This window comes from Phocoena sinus, chromosome 4 (assembly GCF_008692025.1).
Source record: "Phocoena sinus isolate mPhoSin1 chromosome 4, mPhoSin1.pri, whole genome shotgun sequence".
Classification (NCBI taxonomy): Eukaryota; Metazoa; Chordata; class Mammalia; order Artiodactyla; family Phocoenidae; genus Phocoena; species Phocoena sinus.
This window is the reverse complement of record NC_045766.1, coordinates 139,138,981-139,165,828: the sequence shown is the minus strand read 5'-3', so window position 1 is coordinate 139,165,828 and position 26,848 is coordinate 139,138,981. Positions and strand designations below refer to the sequence as shown.

The 26,848-nt window shown below is 42.1% G+C and overlaps 1 protein-coding gene across 7 annotated transcripts in view; it reads left to right on the top strand.

The window, feature by feature from the left end:
* Positions 1–26,848, top strand: part of ERG (ETS transcription factor ERG) — a 199,521-nt gene that overhangs the window by 89,515 nt on the left and 83,158 nt on the right. The window contains exons 1-2 of one of the 7 annotated variants that reach the window (XM_032631191.1): positions 218–457; positions 8,656–8,703. The exons of 1 other annotated variant lie outside the window; for it this stretch is intronic. In XM_032631191.1, the coding sequence (XP_032487082.1) occupies positions 440–457; positions 8,656–8,703 (66 nt within the window). In that variant the 5' untranslated portion in view covers positions 218–439. Of the gene's footprint in view, positions 1–217; positions 458–8,655; positions 8,704–26,848 lie in introns of those variants that run through there. 5 more of the 7 variants (XM_032631186.1, XM_032631189.1, XM_032631192.1 and 2 more) reach the window with 5 other exon arrangements.

Sequence of the window (26,848 nt, the reverse complement as noted above, 5' to 3'; positions counted from 1 at the left end):
TGTCCGCACCCAGGGGCCTTGAGGAGCGCGCCGCCCACGTGAAGCCACTCGGAGTCCCGCCACATCTGCATCCTGCCCCGGGGCGGCGTGTCACACGGCGGCACACTGGGTCACACCTGCTGTGGTCATCCCAGGCCCAGGCAATTGATGTCTTTTTTTTTTTTTTAATTGAAAAAAAAAAAAATCTCCTGGCTGCATATCATCAAGAAAAACAACATTGTTTTCAGGGTCTCTTATCTCTCCACTCCCAAATATCCTGTTTCTTCGGGCTGGGCGGCCAGGACCAATAGAAACCTCTTCCTGCCATTGACTGACTTCATTTCCCAGACTTAGCACAATCTCATCCGCTCTAAACAACCTCATCAAAACTACTTTCTGGTCAGAGAGAAGCAATAATTATTATTAACATTTATTAACGATCAATAAACTTGATTGCATTATGGCCAGCACTATTAAGGTAAGGAGAGGGTTCCTTTTCATTTGACCAAATTCTGTGCTTGTTACTCTTTTCTTTGGTTTCCTTTATCAACGCAGATAAGTTAGCATTGGGCAACACCCCCGCTGCCACAATAGAGGACAACAAGATTTCCTTTGCACTGCCTAGTAAATTTCCTTTTTCCTACTCCAACCATCCGCAAGGCTTAAAAACTTCAAACTCAGAAAAAAATTGGGGTTTCTAAATTCACGGTTGAGGGCTGTGGATGACCTTTTGCAAAAGCTTTTCAAAGAGCGCGTCCGAATTTTCATATTCTTTAACTATCTCTAGCGGTGCCTGGATGTGTATCTGCTGGAAGGCAATGGACTTGGAGAGTTTGGAGGGCAGGGTCGGAGAAAAAGATGGGCTTGGAAATGTTGAACTTTTGGACGTTCTTGAAGGCCTCCTTACCATCAGGGGTGCCAGCCGGTCCCTGTGGAAATGAAGAGATGCCTGGCAAGTGGCTGTCAGTCACGGGACATGCCAATGTTGACTTGATTCTTGGAACCTTCAGGCTGAGAACAGAGCGTTCTCATAATGCAAATGGTGGTAATTCGGTTTGTTCGGTTATGTATTTATCTTTAATAAAGTACCTACTCCTCGGTGCACTGTGAATAGACTTTCTTCTCCGTGATGGTTGCTTTGTGGGCATTGCGGGTTGGTTCTCTGTGCTCTGGGGTGTGTGGTCTGATGTTTTGTTTTTCTTGCAAATAGAGAGAGATTAAGGTGGAGGTGAACGCACAGAGGTAGAAATGTGAATGTAGTCTGATTCCTGGAACTGAAGCCAGTTTGATGGTTAGTGCAAGTTGGCGGCATAGAGCCCGTGAAGTGGTCTGTCACAATATTTTCAAGGCCAGCACGCCTTGGTGACATTTCTAGAAATGAGAAAAGTCAGGAGCAAAAACAGATACTGAAAGGAGGAAAAAGCGAGTTTTATGGGTTGCGTGTCTTTAGTTTTGCTGCATGTAGGTGAGAAGCATTTGGTTGTGTTTTCATCAAGGGTTTTAGTTGATCTGAAAACTCATGAGTATAGAAGTTTGCCCAGAACTGGGCCAGGACAATTTTTAAAAGCCTCTTTGATTTGGAATTTGAAATGTTTGTGCGAGAGGATTTAATTAATACCCGTTGCATAAACTATGTTTCAGAAGTTCTATTCAGTTTCTAGTTCTCAAGATAGGTTTTGGTTTTCAAGGTATGTTCAATAATACATATTAAAAAATCATGTATCAAAGATTTTAATCTTACAGAGATTTTTCTTTCTTCAAGGATTGAAGTCTGCTGAAGTATAACTGTATAGAAAGGAATTTTAAAATTGAGGGTTTGATGTACTCTGCTTTGAGCTATATGAGTAGAAATTATTTGATTTTATAACCCCAAATGCTGCCCTCTTAATTCTTATTTTTACCCTTATTTGTGTCCATATTTCATAGCTGTTGAATCTAATGTTCTTTGTAAATTTTGAATAGCTTGGGTACAATTGTGTGTGTGTCTGTGTGTGTGTGTGTGTGTTTAAAAAAAAATCAGTGTATTAAAGGACATTGAAATAACAGACAATCCTTTAGGGTGTGGGGTATGTTTTGCATAGAATACAAATGTGTCATACTGTTTAGTTTAAAGTATACGTTTCTGAAAAGATGCAGATATTTTTGAAGCTTGAACGTTTTGTGTTTTTCAGGATGAATTTTGGGAAACAGTTTCCACTTACCCAGGAGATTATGCTTACTTTAACATTTGATTACACTGCATTATCTGTGTATCATATATAGCTTAAGTGAACTTTCAAAATGGCTTCAAGTAGACTCTTTTTAATCCTCTGTTAAAATAAAATAGCCCCTCTTTATAGGTAACTTCCTTTGAGAAATGTTCTGCTAGGCTTCCTGGGTAAAGTAATGAGATGACTTTACAGACTTGTTTATAGAGTGGAAAAAAGGAGGCCTGAGTCTGTTGACTGCAGTTTTAATTATGTTAGTGCAAAGCTCAAATTAGCATAGGGAAAATTACGGCTGTCCGTTGGAATTAGGAAAGTCTGTCATACGGGCAATTTCCAGTCTCAAACGCACTCTGTTTTTTGTTGTTTCAGTAAATAAATCAATTAGTCCATCAAGCATCAGATGCACAGAATCTGTTAAGTTGGTCTCCGCATCTCTGGATTTTTTTTTTTTTTTTTTTGGCGTGAACGTCTATAAGACCCTATGAGGCACTATGAAAAGCTCTATGTTTTTATCCCGTCTTTATGATTCTCACCATCATTTTCCCTTGGTATTTTGGAAATGGTAACAGAGTGTTTCCATGGGAAGAAGTAAAGGAATCTTATGAGTTTATGTGAGTATGTCGGTTGGTTTTTCCTTAAAGGGCCGTGGATTTTAAAATCAGATTGAGTTCTAATAAAAACGTAAGCATCAAAAGTGATGTTCCCACATGTAATTCACGAATCAGTTTTGGTGCTTCCACTGCTTCTGGGGCCACCTGATGATACCTGGGGGGTGCTTTACGACCCCCTCCCTTCCTTCTGCACAAAACAATGCTGCCTTTGCTTACAGACTCCAAGCAGCCAGTTGTTAGCCTTGGAACTTGATTTTGCTTCGGTTAGGATTTTTAATCCAATCTCCCAATGACTTCCCTGATCCTTTGTTATGCCTTGAGCCACTCGGGAAGTCTAATGAAGCCTGCAATCCCTTCTCAGATTAATGCTTTTAAAATGCAGGAAAGGCAATACATAGAGTGACAAGGACAGCTAATACTATTGAAATCCAGTTCTGTCCTTGGACTCCTTGGGTGGTCCGTGAACCCCAGGTTACAGCCCCTGATCCTAGAGTTTAGAGGTCCTTAGTCTTTAAGAGGGGATTGTGGGCATTTTCCTTTATCACAGATCTGGCACTGGAAGACCAGGAGAGAGCAAACTGCAAAGAGCAGCGTGAGTGGAGAGCATCTTAGAATCAGGGGATGGAAAGTTACTAACAAGGCTTGCTGAGGGAGAACACGATTACGGTGTCAATGAGCTGTTTAAAGAAGTTCCTTTCTTTGATTTGACAGAGGTTGGAGGGTTTTGGTGATCACCATGATATAACTTATAGGTGGAATCTAAAAACTACAACAAATAAGAAAAAGAAGCAGACTCACAGACGTGGAGAACAAACTTGTGGTTACAAGTGGGGAGGGGGAAGGGAGGAGGGTTAACGTGGGGGGGGGGATGAAGAGGACAAACCATTATATATAAAATAAGCTGCAAGGATATACTGTGCAGCACAGGGATTATAGCCAATATTTTATAATAACTAGAAATGGAGTAGAACCTTTAAAAATTGGGAATCACTATATTGTACACCTGTAACTTATATAATATTGTACATCAACTATACTTCAGTAAAAAAAAAAAAAAGTTAATTTAAAAACATGAAGCATCTTTTACGTACTTCATGGCTTGCACATAGCAGGCTCTTGCTGAATATTTGCTGTCATGTGTGAAGCAAACTTGTTTAAAATTAAAAGCTCAGGGTTATATGAAGGAAGTTCATATACAGGATTTTAAGGGAGGTGATGAAGGAGCTTAATAGCTCTAGGGCATATAAATTTTCAACAACTCATTGGCTCAAGTGGAATTTCAGTTGTTTCATCCCTTGTTACTTTAGAGGACTCTGTGACAGTGGAAGGAATAGAAAACGGAAAATACTGTTGCACCACTATGTGAATGTCATGTTTCTAGAACACTGGCCTAAAGGTGGAATCATGGGCTGTTATCTTAAAATGACTTGCTGCTTGAATCCGTGGGTGGCTCTGGACACAGTTTGCCCCCTCTGGACGGGACACAGCACTCTTCCTCCTACAGCTCTCTCTCTGAGGCTGGGCACGCTGCCTCAGTGGCCGTGGAAAGGAGAATTGGAAAGGATAGAATTTGTGGATCATTCTTCCCATGAAATACACTTATGGAGGACTGCAGTACTCTCAGAGAATGTTCTGGAAGTCTGAACTGTTTTTTAATTATCTATATTTTCTTTAAAGTGATGATTTCATTAAATTTTTTTTACAAAACAGATCTTTGCTTAAATCTCTCCTCCACCCCGACACATACATACGCTTGTCGATGTCTCTTGAAAAACCATAAGTAGAAATAAAATAAATAAATGAAACAATCGTTCCTGATGCTTTCAGGAAAATATTACTTCTGTGTTTAGAATTTCAGAATAAGGTTCCCTCTGTGGGAGGGGAGACCCAAAGCAGAACATTCCGCTTTGGCATCCCAATACCCTGGCAGATTTAACAGCTGACGCAGAAGAGAATCACAATACAGGAGGCCGTTGGAAAGCCAGGACCAGAGAGTTTCTCTGCAGTGTAAAATCTTCCGAGAAGGGGGTTTGACAGAGACAGTCTCCAGGCCTTTCCAATGGTGGTGGCACATCTGCTCCAGCAGGACTTTTTCCTAGGGCTTAGGGAATGCCTCAAATGCAGCATCCCCTCCTTTTGTCCCCACAGCTTAGAGGATGGCTCTTCTCTTCTCAGGGGACTTTGTCCCCCCGTCACCTCTGAGATTTCTTTACTTATGTTATGTGGCCACAGACACACCTGCATTTGAACCCTTCCTAGTCACGTGACCCTGGGCAAGGGCCCTAACCTGTCTGAGCTCCGTTTCCTCACCTGTAGGTGGGATTATAATGACCGTCCTGTTGCGAGTCCAGGGTGGGAGAGCCTTTAGTAGGTGCTCAGTAAATGGCAGATGCCATCGGACAATCCAAGTCCATCTAACCTTTGCTGATAAATTGCACTGTCTTTCTGGCCCTGCTCTGAATTCTCTCTATGTGTTCCATTACCCGGCTTCAGTTGTGAAGCCCAGAGGCACACAGACTCTGTGCTAACGCTTTTGAAGAGACAGGGAGAATAACAGGTCACTTCCACAGGTCACTACTGTGGCCTCCCAGCCAGGGCAGGGCACACGGGAGCCTGGAGAGGTGAGGGGCAAGGAGCTTGTAGGGGTCCCTGGAGAAGGGTATAGCAGGGCAGGGACCAAACACCTGGGCAGGCGGAGTGTCCAGGGGGTCCCTCAAGGCATGGGTGATCAGAAGGTTGGTTTAGTCCTGTTCTGAGGACGGAGGCTGTTTGCTTCGTTGCTGAAGGAGGGCGGAGGCCTGCAGTGCCTCTTGTTTCTGATTAGGGCAGGAACAGGGTTACTGGAATCTCCACTGTCCTGTATTCTCATTAATTTTGAAAAATGCATCTTGTTATTTTGTACAAATTACAGTAATAAAACATTCTCACTGTAGAGAAAATGAAAAAAGAAATCATTACAGAGTCAATATAAATTGTTCCCAGTCCCAGGCAGTCAGAGAAAATTCCCAGCATTTGGTGTGTGTCTTCCTACTGTGTGTTTCTGTCTGTCCTTTTGTCTCCCTGACTGTCCTGCTCATCTCAGTTAACATTGTTTTACAAACATTTCCCCATGTCACTACAATTTTTTAATAAGCAGAATTTTTATGCTTAATTATATTCCATTTAAAATAAGTATTATGATTTATATAGCCAATATCCTATTGTAGGAAATAATATTGCTTTCAGGTTTTCACCAATTACATTGCATTGTACCCTTTATGTAATTTTTTAAAAATTTATTTTATTAGTGTTAGTGCTTAGAAAAGGAATCATTGGACCAATGGGTGTACATATTTTTAAAGTCTCTGCCAAATTTAAATATTTGCCAGTTTAAAAAATAAATGACCACTTTACTCTCTAGAAGGGTTGTACCAGTTCCCACTTGTAGCCATAGATAAGGCCAGTTCCACTGAACTCATAACAACTCTGAATATTTCGCTCTTTGAATCTTTGCCATTGTGACAGGCAAAAATGGAATCTCATTTTTATTTGTATTTCTGTAATTATAGTATTTCATTCCACTTTTTTTTTTTTTTTTTTGCTGTGAACCTATTTCAACTAGTGGCCACTGTGACCTCTGGATCTTTTTCCTATTCACACTTTCATTCCCTGTTTGATCACTTATTCCCCACATATTTCCCCTATTGAACTTAGCTGAGGCATGTTTTATAAAGTTTAAGAACATTCCTCATTTTGTCCACTCTCTCCTGCTTTGTTTTCTCTCTTGACGACACATGCTCCCAGCTTTGCTCGTGTTTGTGTGACTCTACTTTTTGTCTACCTATGTAAACAATAGAACCTGTTTTCTTGTGATAGTCTGTCCATCTCTTTTGTGTCCTTGACAGAGCCTGGCAAAGCATAGGGGTTCAATAAATAGTTGTTGAAAAATAAATTTTGATTAAAATCCTTTAAGGTCATCAAGAGAAAGTTAAGATATTAGGACAATCTGCAATCATTATTGCAGATTTTAAATAGATGTATTTCTTTAGCGATATCTCTCCTAGTTTAAATACAAACTAACTACATAGAATTAAATTGCTGTTGAAAAGATCATAGAGAAAAGCGTTTTTAAAAGGTAGATCTTGTAGCTTGAATTCATAATGCAAATTAATATCATCCTTGTAACGGCTTATTCCAGGCCAGACTCTGTGCTGGATGCTCACGTTATCTCGTGAGATGCTCACCACAGCCTGCATCCTGGCGCTTTTCGTCCAGATAAGGATAGAGGATTAGAGAGGCTAGGAAGCTCGCTCGGGCACACAGATCTGTTTCCCCTCAACTTATCATCATCTGATCTTGTTTTCCCTGCTATTTGCCTTACTTAGCTCCAAATAATAAATTACTGTGCAGGAAAAAAAAAATGGTGTATTAAATGATATAGTGTGATACATTAAATAATGAAAATTATTATAATTGGCTAACTTACGTTACCACTCTTGTGTGAAAAAGCCCACAGCCAACAATTATTACGCTCTCACTGGCTAATTAAGATAAAGCACTAGAAAACTGAACAGCTAAAACTCTAGCACCCCATTCTCCACTTGCTTGGTGCCAAGAATTCTTTCCATATTTGGCAATATCCAAGGGGCCCGCGGTTGCAGATTCCAGATCAGCTGCTGATTTGTTTCCTCACCCCAAGTATCAACTTCCTTGCCCACGTCTCTGAGTTTTCCATCAGGCCTTACCAAGTCTTTCCGCAGGGGTGTTCATGGAATTAGACTCTGGGAAGAACGGTAATCTGCTGTTAGGAACAGATAAGTGCCGAGACGTTTAGAAAAGAAATGCCAAGGCCAAGCAAAATTATTTATTTTTAAAGCCACATCATAATCCAATCATAACATTAACATCAGTGCTGTTACTTCAAATTATTTTGTTCAAGACAATGCACGTCAATTCCTGGGACATAAAATAAAGAACATTTCTAACATGTGCAAAGAACTCGCACTCCTGAATCTAACACAGTGGCCTTTAAATCACTCCACCTTGATGATTTAACATCTGTCTTTCTATTATAAAATTACAGTATAGCAAATTGATGGGGTTTTTTAATTTAGCAAGTACTGAAACAGAGTCACCACTGAAGACAAAATCTGCCCCCCATCGCCCTCATCCACATGCCCCCAAGTCCATTAATTGAAATCATCAGCCAATAGGGACTTTACCGTCGTGTTCCCTTTGGATCCCTTTGGGTCTTGTTGACTTTTATTTTTTAAAGTTAGCTGTAGGCATGTGATGCTCACCTTTGAGGAAGAGGAAACTGTTGAAACAACACTTGGGAATTTGTCAACACGATTAGTTTGTGTCTCAATTTGAGGTAGATTTCCTAATATGTTGCTCCGAGTTAAAAAAAAAAAAAAGTGTGTGTGGTTTTATATTGCGAAGTCCCCTTTGGATCTGTGTTGTATGTGGGTGTTACCTGATGTTCCCAAGAGCGTCAGAAGCATGAAGGTGAAATGGAGCGAGCCCAGCCGTGTTTATCTTATGCCCAGGGAGGCCCTGAAGACCCTATTTCTTCACAGCATCCTTAAAATAGCCTCTGTGGGGAAAGGATTGGTCTTATCTTGTTCACAAGGAAAGGGAGGCATAGATGTGGAGGCTAGGGAGGGGAAGTGGAAAGAGGCTGGCCTGAGAGAGACCGGCTGAGGCTGCAGATGACGCTGTAGGGCCTCAGCAGGTGAAGGCACCTCTCCAGGCCTTAGTTCCTTCTCAGGAAAATAGAAATGGTCTTCCTGGCATTTCATCCTGGACAGGCCCCTCACCTCACGATCTCTGGGTATTTCCATCTGTAAAAAGCAGTAACCACAGTTTCTACTTCGCAGGGCTATGGGGAGATGAACCGAGTTGGAATTGTATGGAGCACATTAGAGGTACTTAATACTTGTTAGCTAATATTATTATTCACTCGAGTCAAATCCATTTTCCTTCTAGGAATCAAATCAGGAAATCCGTAGAAGGTTTTTTATTCTTTTTCAATTTCTACAACAGGTTGTGAATTGATTCTTTTTTTTTTTTCTTTTTTCAAGTAGCCAATTTTCCTCTGATTAACATGTTCTTTTCTCTTTATTAAGAAATAAAGACTCTTACAGAACAGTGAGTTCTCAGTTATTCACAGTGCTTTATCTGTATTGGAGATGACCTAAGACAGTGCTAAGAGATGCTTGCTGAGGAGTCTGCCTGAGCCTCTGCATGGCCGGCCCTGGAGAAGAAATTTGGGGCCTTACTACCCTCTGCTTCTCTCTGTACTTCTCACTCTCATGCTCCTTCCCTCCTCTTTCTTCCTGTCTGCAATAGTTAACAACCCAACAAGAGCTTTTCAAAACATAAAGGACAACAGTTGTGATGGAGAGGACCCCCCGGAACATCTCCAGTGCTCAAGGGTTCTCCTCGGACCCGTTTCCATTCACCCCACACTGCCTCTCACAGATACCCAATCACTCCTGTCATCCCAGGAAACCTGGGACAGTGAAGGCTCACAAGCTTTTCATCTGGAATAAAGAAATAAAGAGAAGATTGGCAGGAGGCTCTGCCTGCCCCAGGTAAAAGTCATCAAAAGCAGTAGCCACACGTCCACGTTTGAGTTCTATCTTTAACTTCTTCTTGTGTGAACTCTTAGGGCTAGAAGCATATTTATATCCACATAAAAAAGATGAATGTTGCCCAAGGTCAAATACAAGTGATTTTATGGGCTATCCATTCTACCAGTTTGAGTTAACACGGAAAGTCTTGTTCACTTTACCTGTTCAGCCAAAGACCCTGACTCTGTTAAGCCTGTGTTAAGCTTAGAAGAGAAATAAAATTTACTTTGCTAGAGTAGCATCTCAGAAAAGAAAACCAGGCTTTGTTTTTTGGGCACCCCTGAGGGAGAAGCTTCTGTTCTACCCCAAACGCTGTACCCATTGACTCACTCACTCTTGGAAGCACGGTCATATTGCCGACGGTTTTGATAAGAAGCTGGTTATGAAATAAGTGCAACATACAATTTTTTTAAGCCTTGTTCTTTGGAGATGGAAAACATCTTTTTTTAGATCACATGTTTACTGCTTTAGTAAACAGTAAAATGCTGCTGTAGCAATTACCTTGAGGATAAAGGGTTTGTAGACAGATACTTCCTGCGTCCACTTCCTACACAGATAGCCAACCCGACCAGAGACCCACCAATGCAGGAAGAGCTCCCGATGGAAGCTTCCTTTGCGAATGCACAGTTTGTGATGCGTTCGCTCCCCTCCAAGGGGAATGAGCCTATTGCTACAGATTTTCTGGCAGAATTCACTGTCTTGAAGTAGGTGAAAATACGACGTTTCTAAGGTAACGGTTTTAGACCCTTGTTCTCATCCTTGGTCTTGTCTGCTGGTTGGATTTTACACAGAGGAGGGTAACTAGATTAGACATGTCCATGAGTAAGACCTGTGCCCTGTGGGCACTTTAGCCTCCTTGGAATCATGGAGAATGATGCATGAGTCTGTTTTTGTATTTGTTGAAAAATGCGCCTCTTTGAGATTCAGTCAGTGGTTTTCTTTTCTGTGGTTATTTAGATGTACAGGTCATTTTAGATTTTGCTTTCTTTAGTCAAGCAGAGATCACCCGATTTGGGTACAAAAATCTCAGCACACAGATTGTTCTCTGTGCTGATTTTACACCAGTTGTTAAATTCCAATGAATGCATTGTTTAGGTCCTTTGAACCAAAGCAAATAAAACCACCACACACAAACACTGAACAATAGGGAATCATCAATTTTCCACTTACAGGATATGTTCTTACCGACTGGCCCCTTTGTGGGGGGAAAAATATATCAAGTCAACAAACAGTAACACTGAACAATAAACTAAACAAAATAAATAGCACCTGAAAGCCACTAGGCTCAAGCACTGGCAAAACTCCAAAGAGTGATGTTTACTTACTCTAAGCATGGAAACCTACAGCTACACCCTGATCTCCTACGGGTCCCTGAAATAATCAGAACACTGAGCCGCTGTTAATTGTCGGGTCACTTCATGCTGAAGTGCCTCCTTTGATGATCGGAAAGCGCCTGTGAGCTTTGCATTGAAATAGACAAGAGGACAGTGTCCAATAGAGATTCTCCGTCCCTCCGTCCAGTATGTATTCTGTAGATGTTGATGGCTGTCCAGGGGGAGGCAGAGATTAGATCTGACCCTGAGAAGCTGCCAGACGTGGTTAGATGTAGTACTGTCTCATGAAGGTGCTAGTACATGAACATATACTCCAATGACTTTATTTACACAGTCACTCAAGGCACGTATTTTGGTGGAATTGACATGAAGCTGCCAAAGTGATATTTTTTTTCCACCTTCATTGTGCAGTTTTGTTACCTTTTAGTGAAACTCCACAAGGCATCTCCCTACATGTTTCCTTCCAGATGCTGCCTCCTACCACTTCTGCTTTTTTTCTAAATGCCTTCTCTGATCTCCTGAGTCTGTATTGGTTCCGGTGCCACGGGAATCACGGTTGTGTGGTGCTGGGCAGGGCCTTATAGCTGGTCGACTCATTTTGGACATCCTCTCTGAAAATCACCACTGCCTGCCTGAGGATGGCGCTTGCTTTTGTTCTGTTTTGTTTTCTTCAACCTGAATACAGGTTTAATAAACCCACAGGATAAAATATTTTTTGAACAACAAAATAATAATAAAAACTTTGTTCTTTCCCCCATTTCCAAAACAATTATTGTAGGAGCTTAGAAAATAATTTAGAAAAGGAAGTTAAATTAATTGATATCGCACCATCAGGGGTCTGCTAAGATTTGATTCTTCTTGAATTCTTTTGCCTGTTTTCCATGCACACAGATATATTCTTTAAAAAGCATAATAGAATTGGAGAAATTAAACTCATTTCAGTAGTCCTTTTTCATTCTCTTTTTTTTCCAGGATAGTGAAGAAAAGAAGAATGAGGACTGAACTTTTATGACCCCCTCTAGAGATTAAGGCCCCATATCCCTTCCTAAGGACCTGGTGTCTTATTCTGGAGCACAACCAGACTGCCTAGGGCTGACCCTTGTTCCAACGAGTGTTGCCAGGGCATTTCACTTTTCTGTGCCTCATTTTCCTCATCTGTAAAATAGACTCAGTAGTGATAATAACGCTTGCTTGTTGGTGGTGGTTCAAGGATCCAACAGCTTAATACATGTCCATGCTTGAACAGTAATGTGTTTTTGTGTGCAAAAAATGTTCACTAATGTGAGCTCTTCTTGGTTACTCATCCTAGTCTCATTCTTATTATTTAATTTACTGTCATATCTTATTTGCTTTGTTTGAAGTAATCAATTCTTGATTGTGTTTGTTTCTACTGTTCATCTTTTGAATGGATTCCTCCAATACCCTTTAGATATTTATAGCTTCTTCTAAAGAGACGAAAGTGTTTCCCTCTATGTAATTGGTTTCTTTCTCGTGCCATTCATTTGAGGATAGTAGAATAAATATAACAGAGTCACCACTGTGAGTCCATTTAGGAGTTCAAGCAACAAATTAACCAAATTTTCAGCAGCTGAACTCAGCTGCGTTTTTTGAGCCCAGAAATCCAATAGTTTTGACGATCCAAAAAGAAAACCAAGATGGAGGGCTGCAGGATACTCACTGTCTCTTTCCTTGCCTTTTCTCTGGCCTGTGCCAATGAATGAATGAATGAATGAATGATTGAATGAATGAATGTGTTCTTGCAGTGGGGAGCCACAGCTGGTCTCTGGAGTAGTCCTAGCATGGAAGGAGTCAAGTGCTATTTTGAACCAACTACTTTGGCTGACACATTCTTTAGAGGCAAGCAGACGTCTACTGATTTACCATATCGCCAGTGAATGTTCATGATTAGGAATCTATGGGACCTCACTGAAAAACAGAAACTCTCAAAACATTGCTTGTTAAAGTTCAGCCCTCTATGCCTTAAGTTATATGGCTGGGGTCCTGTAATCTTTTATCTGTGCTGACCATGCCTGGTAAGCAGCAGGCTTTTAATAATGTCTGTTCAATGAGTAAATGAATATCTGCCTGGATGATAAATGCATGAACAAGTGCATTAATTAGTGAGCTGATAACATCATAGAGAAGTAATTCATTTAATTCAATGAGCAATTACTGATTTCTTACATGCAAAGCATCGTAAAGTCGCCCTCCGCGAGGTTCGGAGAGAAGTTGTACTTCTTGGTCAGAAGACAGAATTATTACTATGTCTTGGGACCAATGTCTTGCGTGCCCCTGTGTCCAGTTTGAATGCCAGATGTTAGACATAAGTGTGTGTTATGTTAAAGAACCTGCCTGGGCTTGGGAAGGTTTGGTGATCGTTGGGCTTCCCAGAACCTAATGGGGTTTTGAACATTTGTGAGCACATGCCCTATCAATGCACATGTCTGTGCCGGCCTGTGGTTCGAGATGCTTCCATGTGAAAACTAAAAGCAGAAATACAGTTCTCAGAGCCTGAATTTTGTTACGTGACACTTGTTTGGATGCGGCAAAACCAAGCAGCAATTTTGCTTTTACTGAGTGGCAGCACCTCCCAGTGCTTCTCCAAGGTGTGCGTTGGCTTCTCTAAAGGTTCAGCTGTTAACAACCCTCTATGCAAAAAGTCCTCCTGGGTACAAAGTCACGAAAAGTTGTGTTTAATGGATTACGATGGGCACCGTTTGATTTTCTTCTTTTGTTAACTGCAGTCACTCCTTAGAAATTTCAGTGAAGCTGTAACTTGATCCCTTAAACACGTGTGCTGATATCTAATGTACTGGTTCACACGGAGGGTTTCCTTGCTCATTGGTGAATCAGGCAGCTCTTCCAGTACTGCAAATATTATATAGTTAACATCTGCAATGGATATGATGTGGGACAACATTTTCATGAAGAGCTAAGTTCTTTTGTATTTAATTGCAAGATAATTCTGCTTTATGAGAAAGATTAATAGCAATTAACAACCAGCTTATCTAAGCCAGGTAGTAAAATTGGATTCCCTACTGAAATTTCAAAGTTAGCAAACATATTATTAACAGTGAGCTTGATGGTCAAAGTATTATATATAAGCCAAGGAAAATGTGATCTTTCCTAAAACCTACAGAATTTGATTATCTTGGTAAGAGTTCTTAAATGAATTTCCAATCTAATAATTTTTCAGTCTAATAATTCAAATATTTGGCTTACTGTTGTTTCTTCAGTGCCTAGCACATAAAGCGCTGACTCATAAATATTTGCTGAATGAGTGAACACAACGATAAATGGGTACCAAAATCTTTCCCTGAGGGAAGCATGTCTTTGGCAAGAATATGTCATTAGAAGAGGTCTGACTTTGGCCCTCTCCTAACAAACACCATGATCTAGTATCTAAGGAGTTGAAGAGAAGGAAACAACTTTTATTTGGGAGCCAAAATGTTGGAAGAAACTTAACTGGCAATTGAGAAGCCCAGTGTGTCTCAACCCAGTTCTCCTTTGGGTCAGGAAATTCTTAATATTCTTTAGAATAATTGAAAGGAACTCCTAAGAGAACGAGGATTTTGTTAGGGAAAGAATATACATGAAGCAGCGGGGAGGGATAAATTGGGAGTTTGGGATGAACGAATAAACATTACTGTATATAAAATAAACAGCAAGAACCTACAGTATAGCATAGGGAACTAGATTTACTATCTTGTAATAACCTATAATGGAAAAGAATCTGAAAAAGAATAGATATATGTATAACTGATCACTTTGCTGTACACCTGAAACTAACACAACATTGTAAATCACTATACTTCATATATACTTCAAATTATGATTGCTTCATATATATATATATATATATATATATATATGGGAGAACATTTTCATAAATAGCTAAGTTCTTTGTATTCAATTGCAAGATAATCTGCTTTATGAGAAAAATTAACTTTAATAGCAATTAACAACCAACTTATCTAAGCCAGGTGATAAAATTGGATTCCATAAATATATATATGAAGCAATCATAATTTGAAAAATTTGCCCACATATGTTAGCTGGAAAAAACATACTAAAAAATTAGGTTTTAATTTCCATTGGCTGTTTTTTTGTTTTAACTTCTAACAGTCTTTTCAAACGAACGTTGAGAAATTTAAAGATGTTTGTCAGAACACCTTCCCTCCTGATCATGACATTCATTAGAAGGTGAATCAGACATTTTTCCCCCAGTGGTAGAAGAGACACATTTTCCTAAGCAGAAAAATCAGGGCACGGTCAGACAAAGGAGTTTACATGAAAAGCTTTGTAAACTTAGTATTGTTCTTGAAAATTCAGGCTATCTGGTTGCTGTAATCTGGGAGTTCCCTTCAAGCACTTTTGGAAACTGGACTAACTCTATAAGGCAATTAATGGGCCATGTAATGCCCGGAGATGGTAAACGGTTACAAACAGCATCTACAGGTAGTGTATTAGTATATCCTAGGACTCCCATGAAAATAACCACAAACTGGGGGCTTAAAACATCAGGAATTTGTTCTCTCAGAGTTTAGGAGGCCTGAAGTCCAAAATCAAGGTGTCAACAGGGCTGGTTCTGGAGGTTCTGAAAGAGAATCTGCTCCATGCCTCTCTCCCAGCTCCAGGTGTTTTCCTACAATCCTTACCTTCCTGGGGCTGTAGCTGCATCATCTCTGCCTCTGTCGTCTTCACATCACCTTCTTCTCTGAGTCTCTGTCTGTCCTCTTTGGTCTCTTATAAGGATGCTCTCCTTGGATTCAGGGTCTATACTAATCTAATCCAATCTCATCTCAATCCTTACCTTAATTACATCTGCAAAGACCCTATTTCCAAACAAGGTCACATTCTGAGGTTCCAGGTGGGCTTGGGGGCCGCTTTTCAGGTAGGGAGGAGACAAAGTAGGTTTCAAGGTAGATCTTCTCTTCTGCGCGTGTCTTGCCCATTAGAAGAGCGAGGCTCTACTCATTGGCAAGGTCTAATGACTGAAGTGCTGATGCTAGGATGCTTAGGTAGAAATCCCTCGGGTGTCAATACCATATTGGAAAGTGTAATGCAGTTAGTTTCATTGAAAAAAAACATACAACTGCACAACATGGATGTCGTTCAATCCAGTATGATGATCAAAACAAAAATCACTGTCAGGCAAAGTGTTTACTCTGCAACCTTTTCAGTTTCACAAGATACTGAGTTTGATGTTGTGGTTTCCCTGATCTCATCATTTTCCTTGGTAAATGTCAAGAAGTGTAACAAGGTTAGGGCAGCCCACACCAGCTCATCAGAGTCACGTGAGGACTTAGGCAGCAAGTCACCCTCCTCCTGTCTGCTCAGTCTAGACTAATGGTTGAGTGTGCTGTTTACATCTTACAAAAAAAATGATTCCTGTGGCTTTTTTCATAATGTCCTCGAGTTGAAACTGTAATGCTCTAAGGCATAAAACGGCGTCATAAACTGTGTGACCGTCAGGCACTATGATTTATTTTTTGTCTTCGGTCTGTATATCTGCCGAGGTTATATATACATAGAGGATTTGGAACCAGAAACATGGACTGCCCCTAAACATTCTGCTTTTATGTCTTATGAAATGAATCTGACTGTAAGTAAAATTGAACTTCATCTTGTCACTGATGTGGAAGCTTTGCAAGATTTTCTTGGGAAAGAAATGCAAACTTAAATCAAGAACCAGTCAGGGACTTCGGTCATGTTGTTTGTGTGTGCCCTCGTCTACTTGAAGTACACCCGATGTTCACTCTGGGATGGATAGTTGGCCAGCTCGAGTGACTCTAGCCCCTCTCCACCTTGCCTCAGGCTAAGTCACCAAAAAGCTCGCCGGATGACTGGGAGAATTGGCCCAGTGGAATCCCTTGCTGGCATCAGCTTGGCAGCAAATACAGAGATGGTCTAAATCCCTGTGATGCAAGAGTTGGTCCATTTGCTTTCCTCTCACAGCTCCTGCTCTGGAGGGTAAGGAGGTTTTTACCCACTCATGGCAGGAGGAGGCACTGTGTGAAGCAAATGAATGCAAACTCAGAAAGCAAGACCCTGAGGCTGGGATATTTTGTCCTGGTTGCATAACACTTCCCGATATGACGCATACCCTCTACCATGTCACTCTTTCGTGCTGTTAATAGAGGCTGGTCCGGAGACCAGCATGGGTGAGGTTTACCCTGGAGACTCAGCTTTGCTGTGTACATGCAAACACAGCCCTGAAGCCTGGTACATCGTGACTTATCCACTGGGCAAAGAGAAACCAGGTTCCAAGGAGAGCTAAGATGCGATATTAGGATGAACTATTTTTAGAGCTGTCTTTGGTCATTGTGAAGACTGGGTTAAAATCTTGGAGAGATAAATTTGCTTAGAACATGCTAAATGAATCTTCTCCTTTTTTCCTTTTATTCTTTTCTAATTATTTTTAAAAATCTGAGTTACAGTCACACTAGCAGAGAGGTTAGTTGCATAGAACATCTGTCCCTCATATTACTTTGTAGATGTACTTAAATATTTTTCTTGTTTAAACACCATAAGTGGGGTATATTATGCACCCACATTGGTTTGTCACCAATTCTAAGGTTCAGGGGCCTTCTCCTTTATTCATTGTTAATATCCTGGATACAAACAACCCAATGGCCCTGTATAAACTGATGCTAAAGAGAGCTCTTGCCTGAGAGATGAGTTAAATGACGTCAGAGATTTCTCTTCAGTGTCATAAAAATGATTTTCAATTGTAGGTGGTAGATTTCCTAACCGCTTCGTAATTTACGTGGGCCGGCTTGGTTAGCTCAATCAGTTACAGCGTATGCTGATAAAGGCAAGATAACAGGTTTGCACCCCATGAAAGCTAATAACTTCTCAGAGATAAAAAAAAAAAAAAAGATCTCCCTTTGGTGACCACAAGCTGCATCACTTGTGCAAATGCCCGCATTGGTTGGAAGAGAGGAATTGAGTGCAAGCGAGGGGCCAGCTCTGTGCAAATATTCCTCCTGTTGGACAAAAGAAATAGAAAAAGAAAAAAAAAACACTCAAATTGTGTTTCTCCTAGCAGACATGTGTTCCTGCATGAAAGGAACTCTGTCCAACTCCCTTAAAGCTAGTGATTTTATTGAAAAATGCCCCTAGTGATTTTTCACGCTAATAACCTCAATTTGAGCAAACTGAGCCCAAAGTTACCTGAGTTATCAGCGCAGTCCTGACCCACCTGCACCCTGGTCTTTGTCGTCACTGCACATCTGCAGAAAGAGGCCATTTATGTGGAATTCAAATCTGGTTGTTTAGTCTACAAGGAGGGGGGGGGGAAGGATTCTGTCTCTTTAATGTTTATAACGGTTGGACAGAGCTTGTCGGGTGAAGGTTAATTGCTCTCCAGTTGAAGCAGTTGTGTGCCCAGATGGGTTATCAGGGCTGAACACTCGTTACAAGATTAATCTCATTTCCGACAAGACTTCCCTTTCCTTCAACTGATTTTTGCCCAGCCATTGGCGCTGTCATCGGCCGTTAAAAGAAGGGTGGATTACTCTGGGATATTCACGCTGGTATGCAGCGAAACAATGCAGAGCGGTGTCATATCTCAGGGAACATCTTTAGGAGAACACATTTCAGGGGGTGTTACGAAGGCCGAGGCTCATAAACAGTGGGGACAATCGAACCCCTTTACACCAAGGCTCCAGTGAAAAGGCCCGAAGTCCACGCAGCTGCTCCCTGCCCCCCCACTCCCCCCCCGCAGGACCCTGCTCCTAGGACGGATGCCGAGTGACACTCAGGGCTTTGTTTGCTGCTGAAGATGTTAAAACAATTATGATCAGGTCTTCCTTCTTAAGGTGCCCACCTGAGTGGTGAGGAGTTCTGTTTGCTGCGTCCACACTGAATTCTGTGGCAGCGGACACTTCATTTAATTCCTGTGCACATTTCAAGCTTCTGTTTAATTTCTGGGATTTCATAGACATTGTCTTCACGTGTGTGCCTAAAAACGGTAGGCAGATTGTAGTTTACTGTGACAGGTAGGCTTCATGACTTTTGGTTTGTCTCAAGAAATTCCTCCAAGAAAGAGCATGGCAAAAGAGCAACATCATCTTATCCCTTTGGGTTTGGCTTGTGGGCATCAACTCATCTGTGTATTCTGATGAGCTGTTGGGTACCCACCATGGCTGTGGGTGCTGTGGGTGTGTGAAGCAGGATGGCCAGGCTCACACGGTACCCTTGGTCCAGTGGGTATGGGCAGGTCTGACCGATGGAACACAGCGGAGCAGTGATGACGTATCAGGAGGTGGGAAGCGTGGGCCACAAACAGGAGAGGGCGTGCTGGCAGGGGCGACAGGGGCTCTGGCCTGGACTAGGTGGTTGGGGAAGGCTGTCAGGCAGAGATGCAAAGGGAGTGTGCGGACAAGGGCTGGATATCCTGGGGAAATGTTGTGGGCTGAGTGGAGCAGCAAGGGCAAAGGCCCTGAGGCAGTGACGGCCTTGGGTGTCTGGGAGCAGCGACCGTACTTGTGCAGCTGGAAGGGGGAGCCTGTGTACCGGCGGTGGGCATCACGCCTCTTGTAAAGTGATTTCTCAGAGGACGCGCTAAGAATAGCATCCTACCTAAAGAAGAGGTCCACCTGCTTCAGTTGTTGTGAGGTTCCGTCTTGTACCAGGTCCCTCTCCCTTAGGTGTGAAAAGATGGGAACGCCTTGGCCATGCGGTACCAGTGAAGTGGGGGCACCCTTTTCAGGAGCCCAGAGTTAAAAGCATGAAGGAAAAGTGTAATGATCTAGGTTACCTTCCCTTCTCCTTACATTGCATCTCTGATGCATTGTCTCTTTTCACTGGCTGGGCTAGTTTTCAGTACTCTCTTGTTTCCTGCATTTCAAAGTGCCTTTGCAGCCGCTTCAGTTCCAGGCTATTTGATGCAGCATGTTCAGTGGTTAAACACATGCCCTTTGGAATCTGACAGCTGCTAGAACTCTGGTGTTTACTAGCCATGTGCTCTAGGTAGCTTATTTAATCAGGTGAGCCTCAGTTTCCACATCTTTAAAATGGGATCGCGGTAGCTCCTACTTTAAAAAGCTAACATGCAGGTTAGAGGCATGAATTCACACAGGCGCTTGTCATAGTGATAGCCACGATGTGATCATCCATTAAAGTTGTTACGAAGATCCAACATCGTCTGTTTCCCTTATTTAGAGCCATCTATTTTGCTGAGAAAAGGGAGCATAAATTGTATATAACTGAATCACTTTGTTGTACACCTGAAACTAACACAACATTGTTAATCAACTATACTCCAATATAAAATAGAAGATGTTTTAAAAAGGGAGCATGAATTATCATTAAGTCTAGAGATATTTTTGTTCGTTGGAGACTTCTTGTCGCAGTGTTTTCTCCCCTCAAAATATCAGTTGAGCTGTTTTTCATTTCACCCTGTTTGTTGTTGTTGCTGTAGTAGTACTGTAAATAAGGGATGCGTAGTTATCACCTTCTGCACAGCCAGGGATCTCATGGGTTTTCAGTGGTTTTTTAAGAATAAGTGCTTTATCTGTCCCACAAACCATCACGTGGCTTAATGAGATTTTTAAACCCACAAGGAGCACGTGATTTTCAGGGTGAAAAGCTGAGGCAGAGAAGAGAGAGAAGTTTGCATCGTTGGGGCACTGTCTCTTTGGGGCCTCTGACAGTCTGTGGCACTGAGGGCCAGGGGGCAGGGACCCAGCAGGCTCTGATGCTGGAGGTCACCTGAGGCAAACAGAAGATGCTGTAGCCAGGGATGCTCAGCCAACATGCCGACTCTGTGGTCCTGAACACCTGTGAAGGTTGCACCGAATGGGATTTGAGTTTGCATGTGCTGCCTTATTTCTTGGCTTTCCTCCTGATGAATTCTTTGTTTTCCATTTGAGAATTCTTCTAAGGAATGCACAAGCAGTGAGTGCCTTGGGTGGGGGGAGGGTTGAGAGGACAGAGGAAATTCTCAGGCATGACCATTTTTGTCCGTGGATTCCAGGACCAGCAATTGGTCTTACCTCTTACTCCATGGATGACTCATACATGGGCAAGAATTGCCCCTCCCAGATTTCTCTGCTGTTTATGGGAAGGCCTTGAAAGATAGATTTACTGATGAGTAAACTTTTAACCATTTTTCTTTAGTCCCACACTCATGCCAGTCTGAGGAAAGAAATCATTTGGCTTATTTTTCCAACTTACTTCCTCCTTTGATATCATATATATGTATAAATAAATATAAATAAAATAAGTATACCTGTTTACATCCAAACTCACCCACTTTACATAGAATGTAAAGATGTAAGTGAACTTTAAAATAATATCTGTACCATACATTTAAATATGTCATTTCACAAAGTAATAATATCCCCACACTACATCTCCCTCACCCACCTTGACTATTTTCTCTTGGCCACAAAGTGAAAGATATTTCCTCCTTGGCATTTATAAATGCTTCTGAATTTTTGACACTCCCAAATTTGAGTCAGTTTCCCATACATCAACATAGGGTTAAGTTTGAATCATTACAATTTCACCACTCTCTGGTATCTAAAATAATTTTTTTCTTATTTAAAGTATTCTTCAAAAAAAGAGAGAGAGGGCTTCCCTGGTGGCGCAGTGGTTGAGAGTCCGCCTGCCGATGCAGGGGACACGGGTTCGTGCCCCAGTCTGGGAGGATCCCACATGCCGCGGAGCGGCTGGGCCCGTGGGCCATGGCCGCTGGGCCTGCGCGTCCGGAGCCTGTCCTCCGCGGCGGGAGAGGCCACAACAGTGAGAGGCCCGCGTAACGCATAAAAAAAAAAAAAAAAAAAAAGAGAGAGAAAAATTTTTATATATAGAATTAAGTGTAGGATCACGTTAATATATAAGAAAAAGTGGGCTGAGTGTCCCAAAGAACAACGAAGAGCTGAGCAAGATAAACCAAGGGGCTTACTAAAGATAAATGATTTCACCCAACCCTCACCTGCCTAGGTAGTGTGAGTGATGTCGAGATGGGGTTGAAGTGATTGGGAATCAAATTGGGAAGTTGCTCGATATGGCTGAGTTCAGTACAGAGTGTGCCTGTAGTGCCTGTGCTGTGCCTGTGACTTACAACGTCTGAGCTATGAACTTACATTTCAGAGGCGACTAGCACCTCCTTACGCTGAGCAGCCTGGAGTGCACACAGAGGGAGAAAATTCAGCTTCCTGTAGATGTCAGACCATGGGTTCAGAGCCCCCTGAAATGGCTGCGGCCCCAGGGTCAGGACCTCATTCCTTCCCACTAAGAAGGTCCAACACCTGCATCTCTGGCCTCTGCTCCTGGAGCCTTGGGATGTGGGCCCACAGATCATCCTCCTGGTTCACGGGCGTGGTACGTGCCCTGCAGTGGACCCCTCTCCCCTGTTGGTGTCATCTTTCCAAAACACAGACTTGGCTGCCCACCTGCAGGAGACCCTTTTCCAGCTCCCCATCACAAGTGACAAAGGCCACGCTGCTTGGCGTGGTAGACAGGTCCACTTGAGTCTCAGCCCAAGGGCACTCTGTGTTCCACTACCTGCTACCCTGGGGCCATGTTTAGGGTTCTCCAACGTGGTGGGGACTTTGGGCCCTGCTCGTGTGTGCTGGCAAAGCCCTACCCATCCTCCGAGGCCCAGACCCGATGTCATTTCACTGTGAGGCAGCTGTCTTTATTCATTCCTGTCCTGCCGAAGACGTGCTTAAAAAAATGGCTCCTTGACTCTAGGATGGTTTTAATACCACCATTACACAAGGAGCAGCGCCCAGAGGTATGAATTCCAGTCCTGGTCATTCTGCCCCTTCGCTGTAGCAAAGAACTTCTCATCTTTATTAGGAGGGGTTTGGAGTGGAAGATGGGGAGCTCATTCAGTTTGTTATTCTGGGTTGTTGAAAAATGGCACCATGACCTAGGTTTCAATGGGATCTGTCTAGACATTTTTTTTTTTTTTTTGCGGTACGCGGGCCCCTCACTGTTGTGGCCTCTCCCATTGCGGACCACAGGTTCCGGACGCACAGGCTCAGCGGCCATGGCTCACGGGCCCAGCCGCCCCGCGGCATGTGGGATCTTCCCGGACCAGGGCACGAACCCGCGTCCCCCGCATCGGCAGGCGGACTCTCAACCACTGCGCCACCAGGGAAGCCCTGTCCTGCCATTTTTGTGAGCAGAGGCACAGTGGGGCTACCGCTATCCAAAGTCACCCCTATTAGCCCCCTTTGGGGATTCATCCTGAGGCTTAGCCTCGTTTCAGGAAGTACTTCCTGCTGCTGCTTCCAACGCTCATGTGGTGTAATGAGCCCGCTGTCTTTCATTCTGTGCAGAACAGACACAGGAAAGTTCCTGGAATTGCCCATGATTGTGGCATGTGATCTGTATATATGACCGCTTCTTGAATAAATATAGTCACCAGAGAAAGAAGGTATAGAGTAGGGGTAACAAAGACCATCTCAAAATGACACACAATCCCCAAATTATTTCTACTTTATTTTAAAAGTTTTTGAGATAATTTTAAATTTGTAGAAGGGTTGTAAAGATAGTACAGAGAGATCCCATATCCCCTTCAGCCTCCCCTTGTGTTAACATTTTCCATAACCAGGGCACAACGGTCAAAACTGAGAAACTAACATCAGTACAGTATTACTGTCTAGGAGTCAGCAAACTCAGCTCACAGGCCAAATCCAACCCACTGACCCTTTTTAAAAAAATTTTATTGGAGTATAGTTGATTTACAATGTTAGTTTCAGGTGTACAGCAAAGTGAATCTGTTATACATATACATATATCCACTCTTTTTTAGATTCTTTTCCCATATAGGTTATTACAGAGTATTGAGTAGAATTCCCTGTGCTATACAGTAAGCCCTTATTAGTTAACTATTTTATATATAGTAGTGTGTATATGTCAATCCCAGTCTCCCAGTTTATCCCTCCCCGCTTCCCTCCTGGCAACCAAAAGTTTATTTTCTACATCTATGACTCTGTTTCTCTTTTGTAAATAAGTTTGTATGAACCATATTTTTAGATTCCACATATAAGCGATACCATATATTTGTCTTTGTTTGACTGACTTCACTCGCTATGACAATCTCTAGGTCCATCCATGTTGCTGCAAATGGCATTATTTCGTTCACCACTGCCCATTTTTGTATGTAAGTTTTACTGGAATACAGTCACGACTATTTGCTGCTGTGTTTTTTTGGACCACTTTTGCACTACAGGGACAGGGGTAAGCAGTTTCAAAGTTGAGCACATGGCCCACAAAGAGAAAAGCTTTTACTATCTGCCTCTTTATAGAAAAAAATTGCCACCTCCTCCTTTTAAAAAAACTGCACACTTTATCCAAATTCTCCCAGTTTTCCACTGATGTTCCCTTTCTGATCTAGGAAGCTGCATTGCAGTTTCTTGTCATATCTCTTTATATAAGACAGTTTCATGTTCTTTCCTTTTCTTTCATGACCTTGATGTTTCTGAAGAGTACTGCTCAGGTATTTTGTGCAGTGTCCCTCACTGGGGGTTTGTCATGCCGAGGCAGAGGTTATAGATTCTTAGGAAGAAAATACCACAGAGGTTATACGCCCATCTCGTTGCATCACAGCAGGCGGTGCGTGACATTGCTGTGTCTTCTTGCTGGCAAAATTGACCTGGATCCCTTGGTGAAGGTGGTGTCTGCCATTTTTCTTCACCACAGGGTCACTGCTTTCCCCTTTTCCATGCTTTATTTCTTAGAAGCGAGTTACTAAGTTCAGCCCACACTCAAGGGGAGTGGAATTAAGCTCCATCTCCTGGAGGGGGAAGTATCAGATTTTGTGGACATGCATTAACATAACAGCAGTTATTAATAAATATTTTGAAGGAGATACTTTGAAGACATTCAGATATCCTGTTTCTCCTTAAAGTATCACCCACTAATTGGAGCCCCATCGGTACATCTTGCCTGCAGCAGTTTGGACTGTGTGACTCTGAGGGTGATTTTCTATTTCCCTCACTCCTTCTATGTTTAGTATTTGGGATTCTTCTGTAAATAAGAGTTATCTCTTCTCCCCCGTATATTCACTTAATTCCATCACTTATTTAGATCAGAAGAGGCATTTAATATTTATCTGATTCTTTGGGTTATAATCCAATACTCTCATTATTTATTTTGTTGCTGATCTTGTCCAAGCTTTGGCCATTGGACCCTCCCCCCTTCTTTCTCTCTCTCTCTGTCTCTCTCTTTCTCTCTGCCTCTCTCAATCATGAGTTCATTGGTTCCTCTGTCCTTTTGACATATCTTGGCCTCTTTTTTTTTACTTTGTTGAGAACTTCCTTCATTTCATTTTGCAGTACATTTTTTGTAGACTGTTCTGTGGTCGGGAAACATGTTACACTTCAAAATCCCACCTCAGAAGGGAGGAGACAGTTGTGCAGGTCCTGGGCCGCCCCCCAAGCCCCGCTCCCCGTCTGTGGCTGCTGCCTGCCTGGTGCTGGGTCTGTGGGCAGGGCGCTGAGGGTCAGTGGAAGAAGCTAAGTTCAAGAGTGGAGATGGGGCTGTAAAACTTATTTCCTTTGGGCCCTACGGGGGCTCTTCAGGATGGAAACAGTCCACACCAAGACCTGGCAGAGAAACTTACATAATCTTGGAGCACAGGGAGCTCAAGACTGGCCCACGGGCATTCATTTCCTTCTTCAGGAAAAAGAGAAACGAACTTAGGAGCTGCGACTTCTTTCCTCCCCCCTGCCACTGCGATTTAGCAAGGCCTTTTTCAGAACGTTCATTTTCTTTCTTTTCCCTCCTGAGCGTCAGCGGCATCCCCTGCATCTTGGAACTCCAGCTCTCTGAGGGGCCCTGCACAGGCTGCTTAGCTCAGGGTGGGTACCAGACAGCAGCATCTTACGTGGGCGCTTCACCAAGCTCACCACTAAGGTGACACGTCTCTATGGGGGGGTCAGAGCGTCAGACGTTAACAGGCAACAGACTCACAAGCAAACTTTTGCAACACAACCCATGTATTTATCTATAAACTAGATATCATGAAATCTCCCCTCTGCCAAGTAGGGAGTGGTTAAGAGGATCAAATGAGATGATGTTCAAAACGTGTTTATTAAACTGTAAAGCGCTCATCATATAATCCGGTAAACAACTGTGCATGATGTCTAATCCATTTCATAGCTCATTAGGACATCGTGTGTTATATGAGCACCTGAAGGTGGCCTGTACTGGTACCTCACGTCATTCATTCCTTCGTTCTACAAACATTCAGTGCCTGGGATTTGCCGGGAGTTGTTCAGGTTCTGGGGAAACCAGTCTTTGCTCTCCTGGGTTTTACATTCTTGTGTATCTAGTGTTTCAGATAATAATCAAATATACAAATGTACATTATACACTAATCATACATGCTAGGCAATCAAAGAAGGCAGGTAAAAGAGAATGATAGGGAGGAGGGTGGTTTTGGAAGGAGAATCAGGTGATCTGTTCTGAGCCTGTTAGGTCTGAGGTGCTTTTTATTGTCTTTTTTCTTTTTTTTAAGCATAGTTGATTTACAATGTTGTGTTAGTTTCAGGTGTCCAGCACAGTGATTCTTTTTCAGATTCTTTTTCCTTATAGGTTATTATAAAATATTGAATATAGTTTCCAGTGCTATACAGTAGAATATATAAATATATATATATGTATATATATATATAAACTATACTTCGAAAAGATACATGCACCCCAATGTTCATAGCAGCACTATTTACAATAACCAAGACATGGAAGCAACCTAAATGTCCATCAACAGATGAATGAGTAAAGAAGATGTGGTATATATGTACAATGGAATACTACTCAGCCATAAAAAAAATGAAATAATGCCATTTGCAGCAACATGGATGAAACTAGAGATTATCATACTAAGTGAAGTAAGTCACACAGAGAAAGACAAATATCGTATGATATTGCTTATATGAAGTGCTTTTTAGACATTGAAAAACTAGCCTAATCCCTCTTTTCCTCAGTAGGTTTATTGAATACTACTATTTCCAAGTGTAATCAGAAAAGGAATTGCTTTTCTTCATTAACAGATAGATGGGGCTTTGAATCATATTCATTCATTCTTGCAGGCTAATGAATTCTCAGAATTTTTTATCTTAATGTTCAAATTCAGG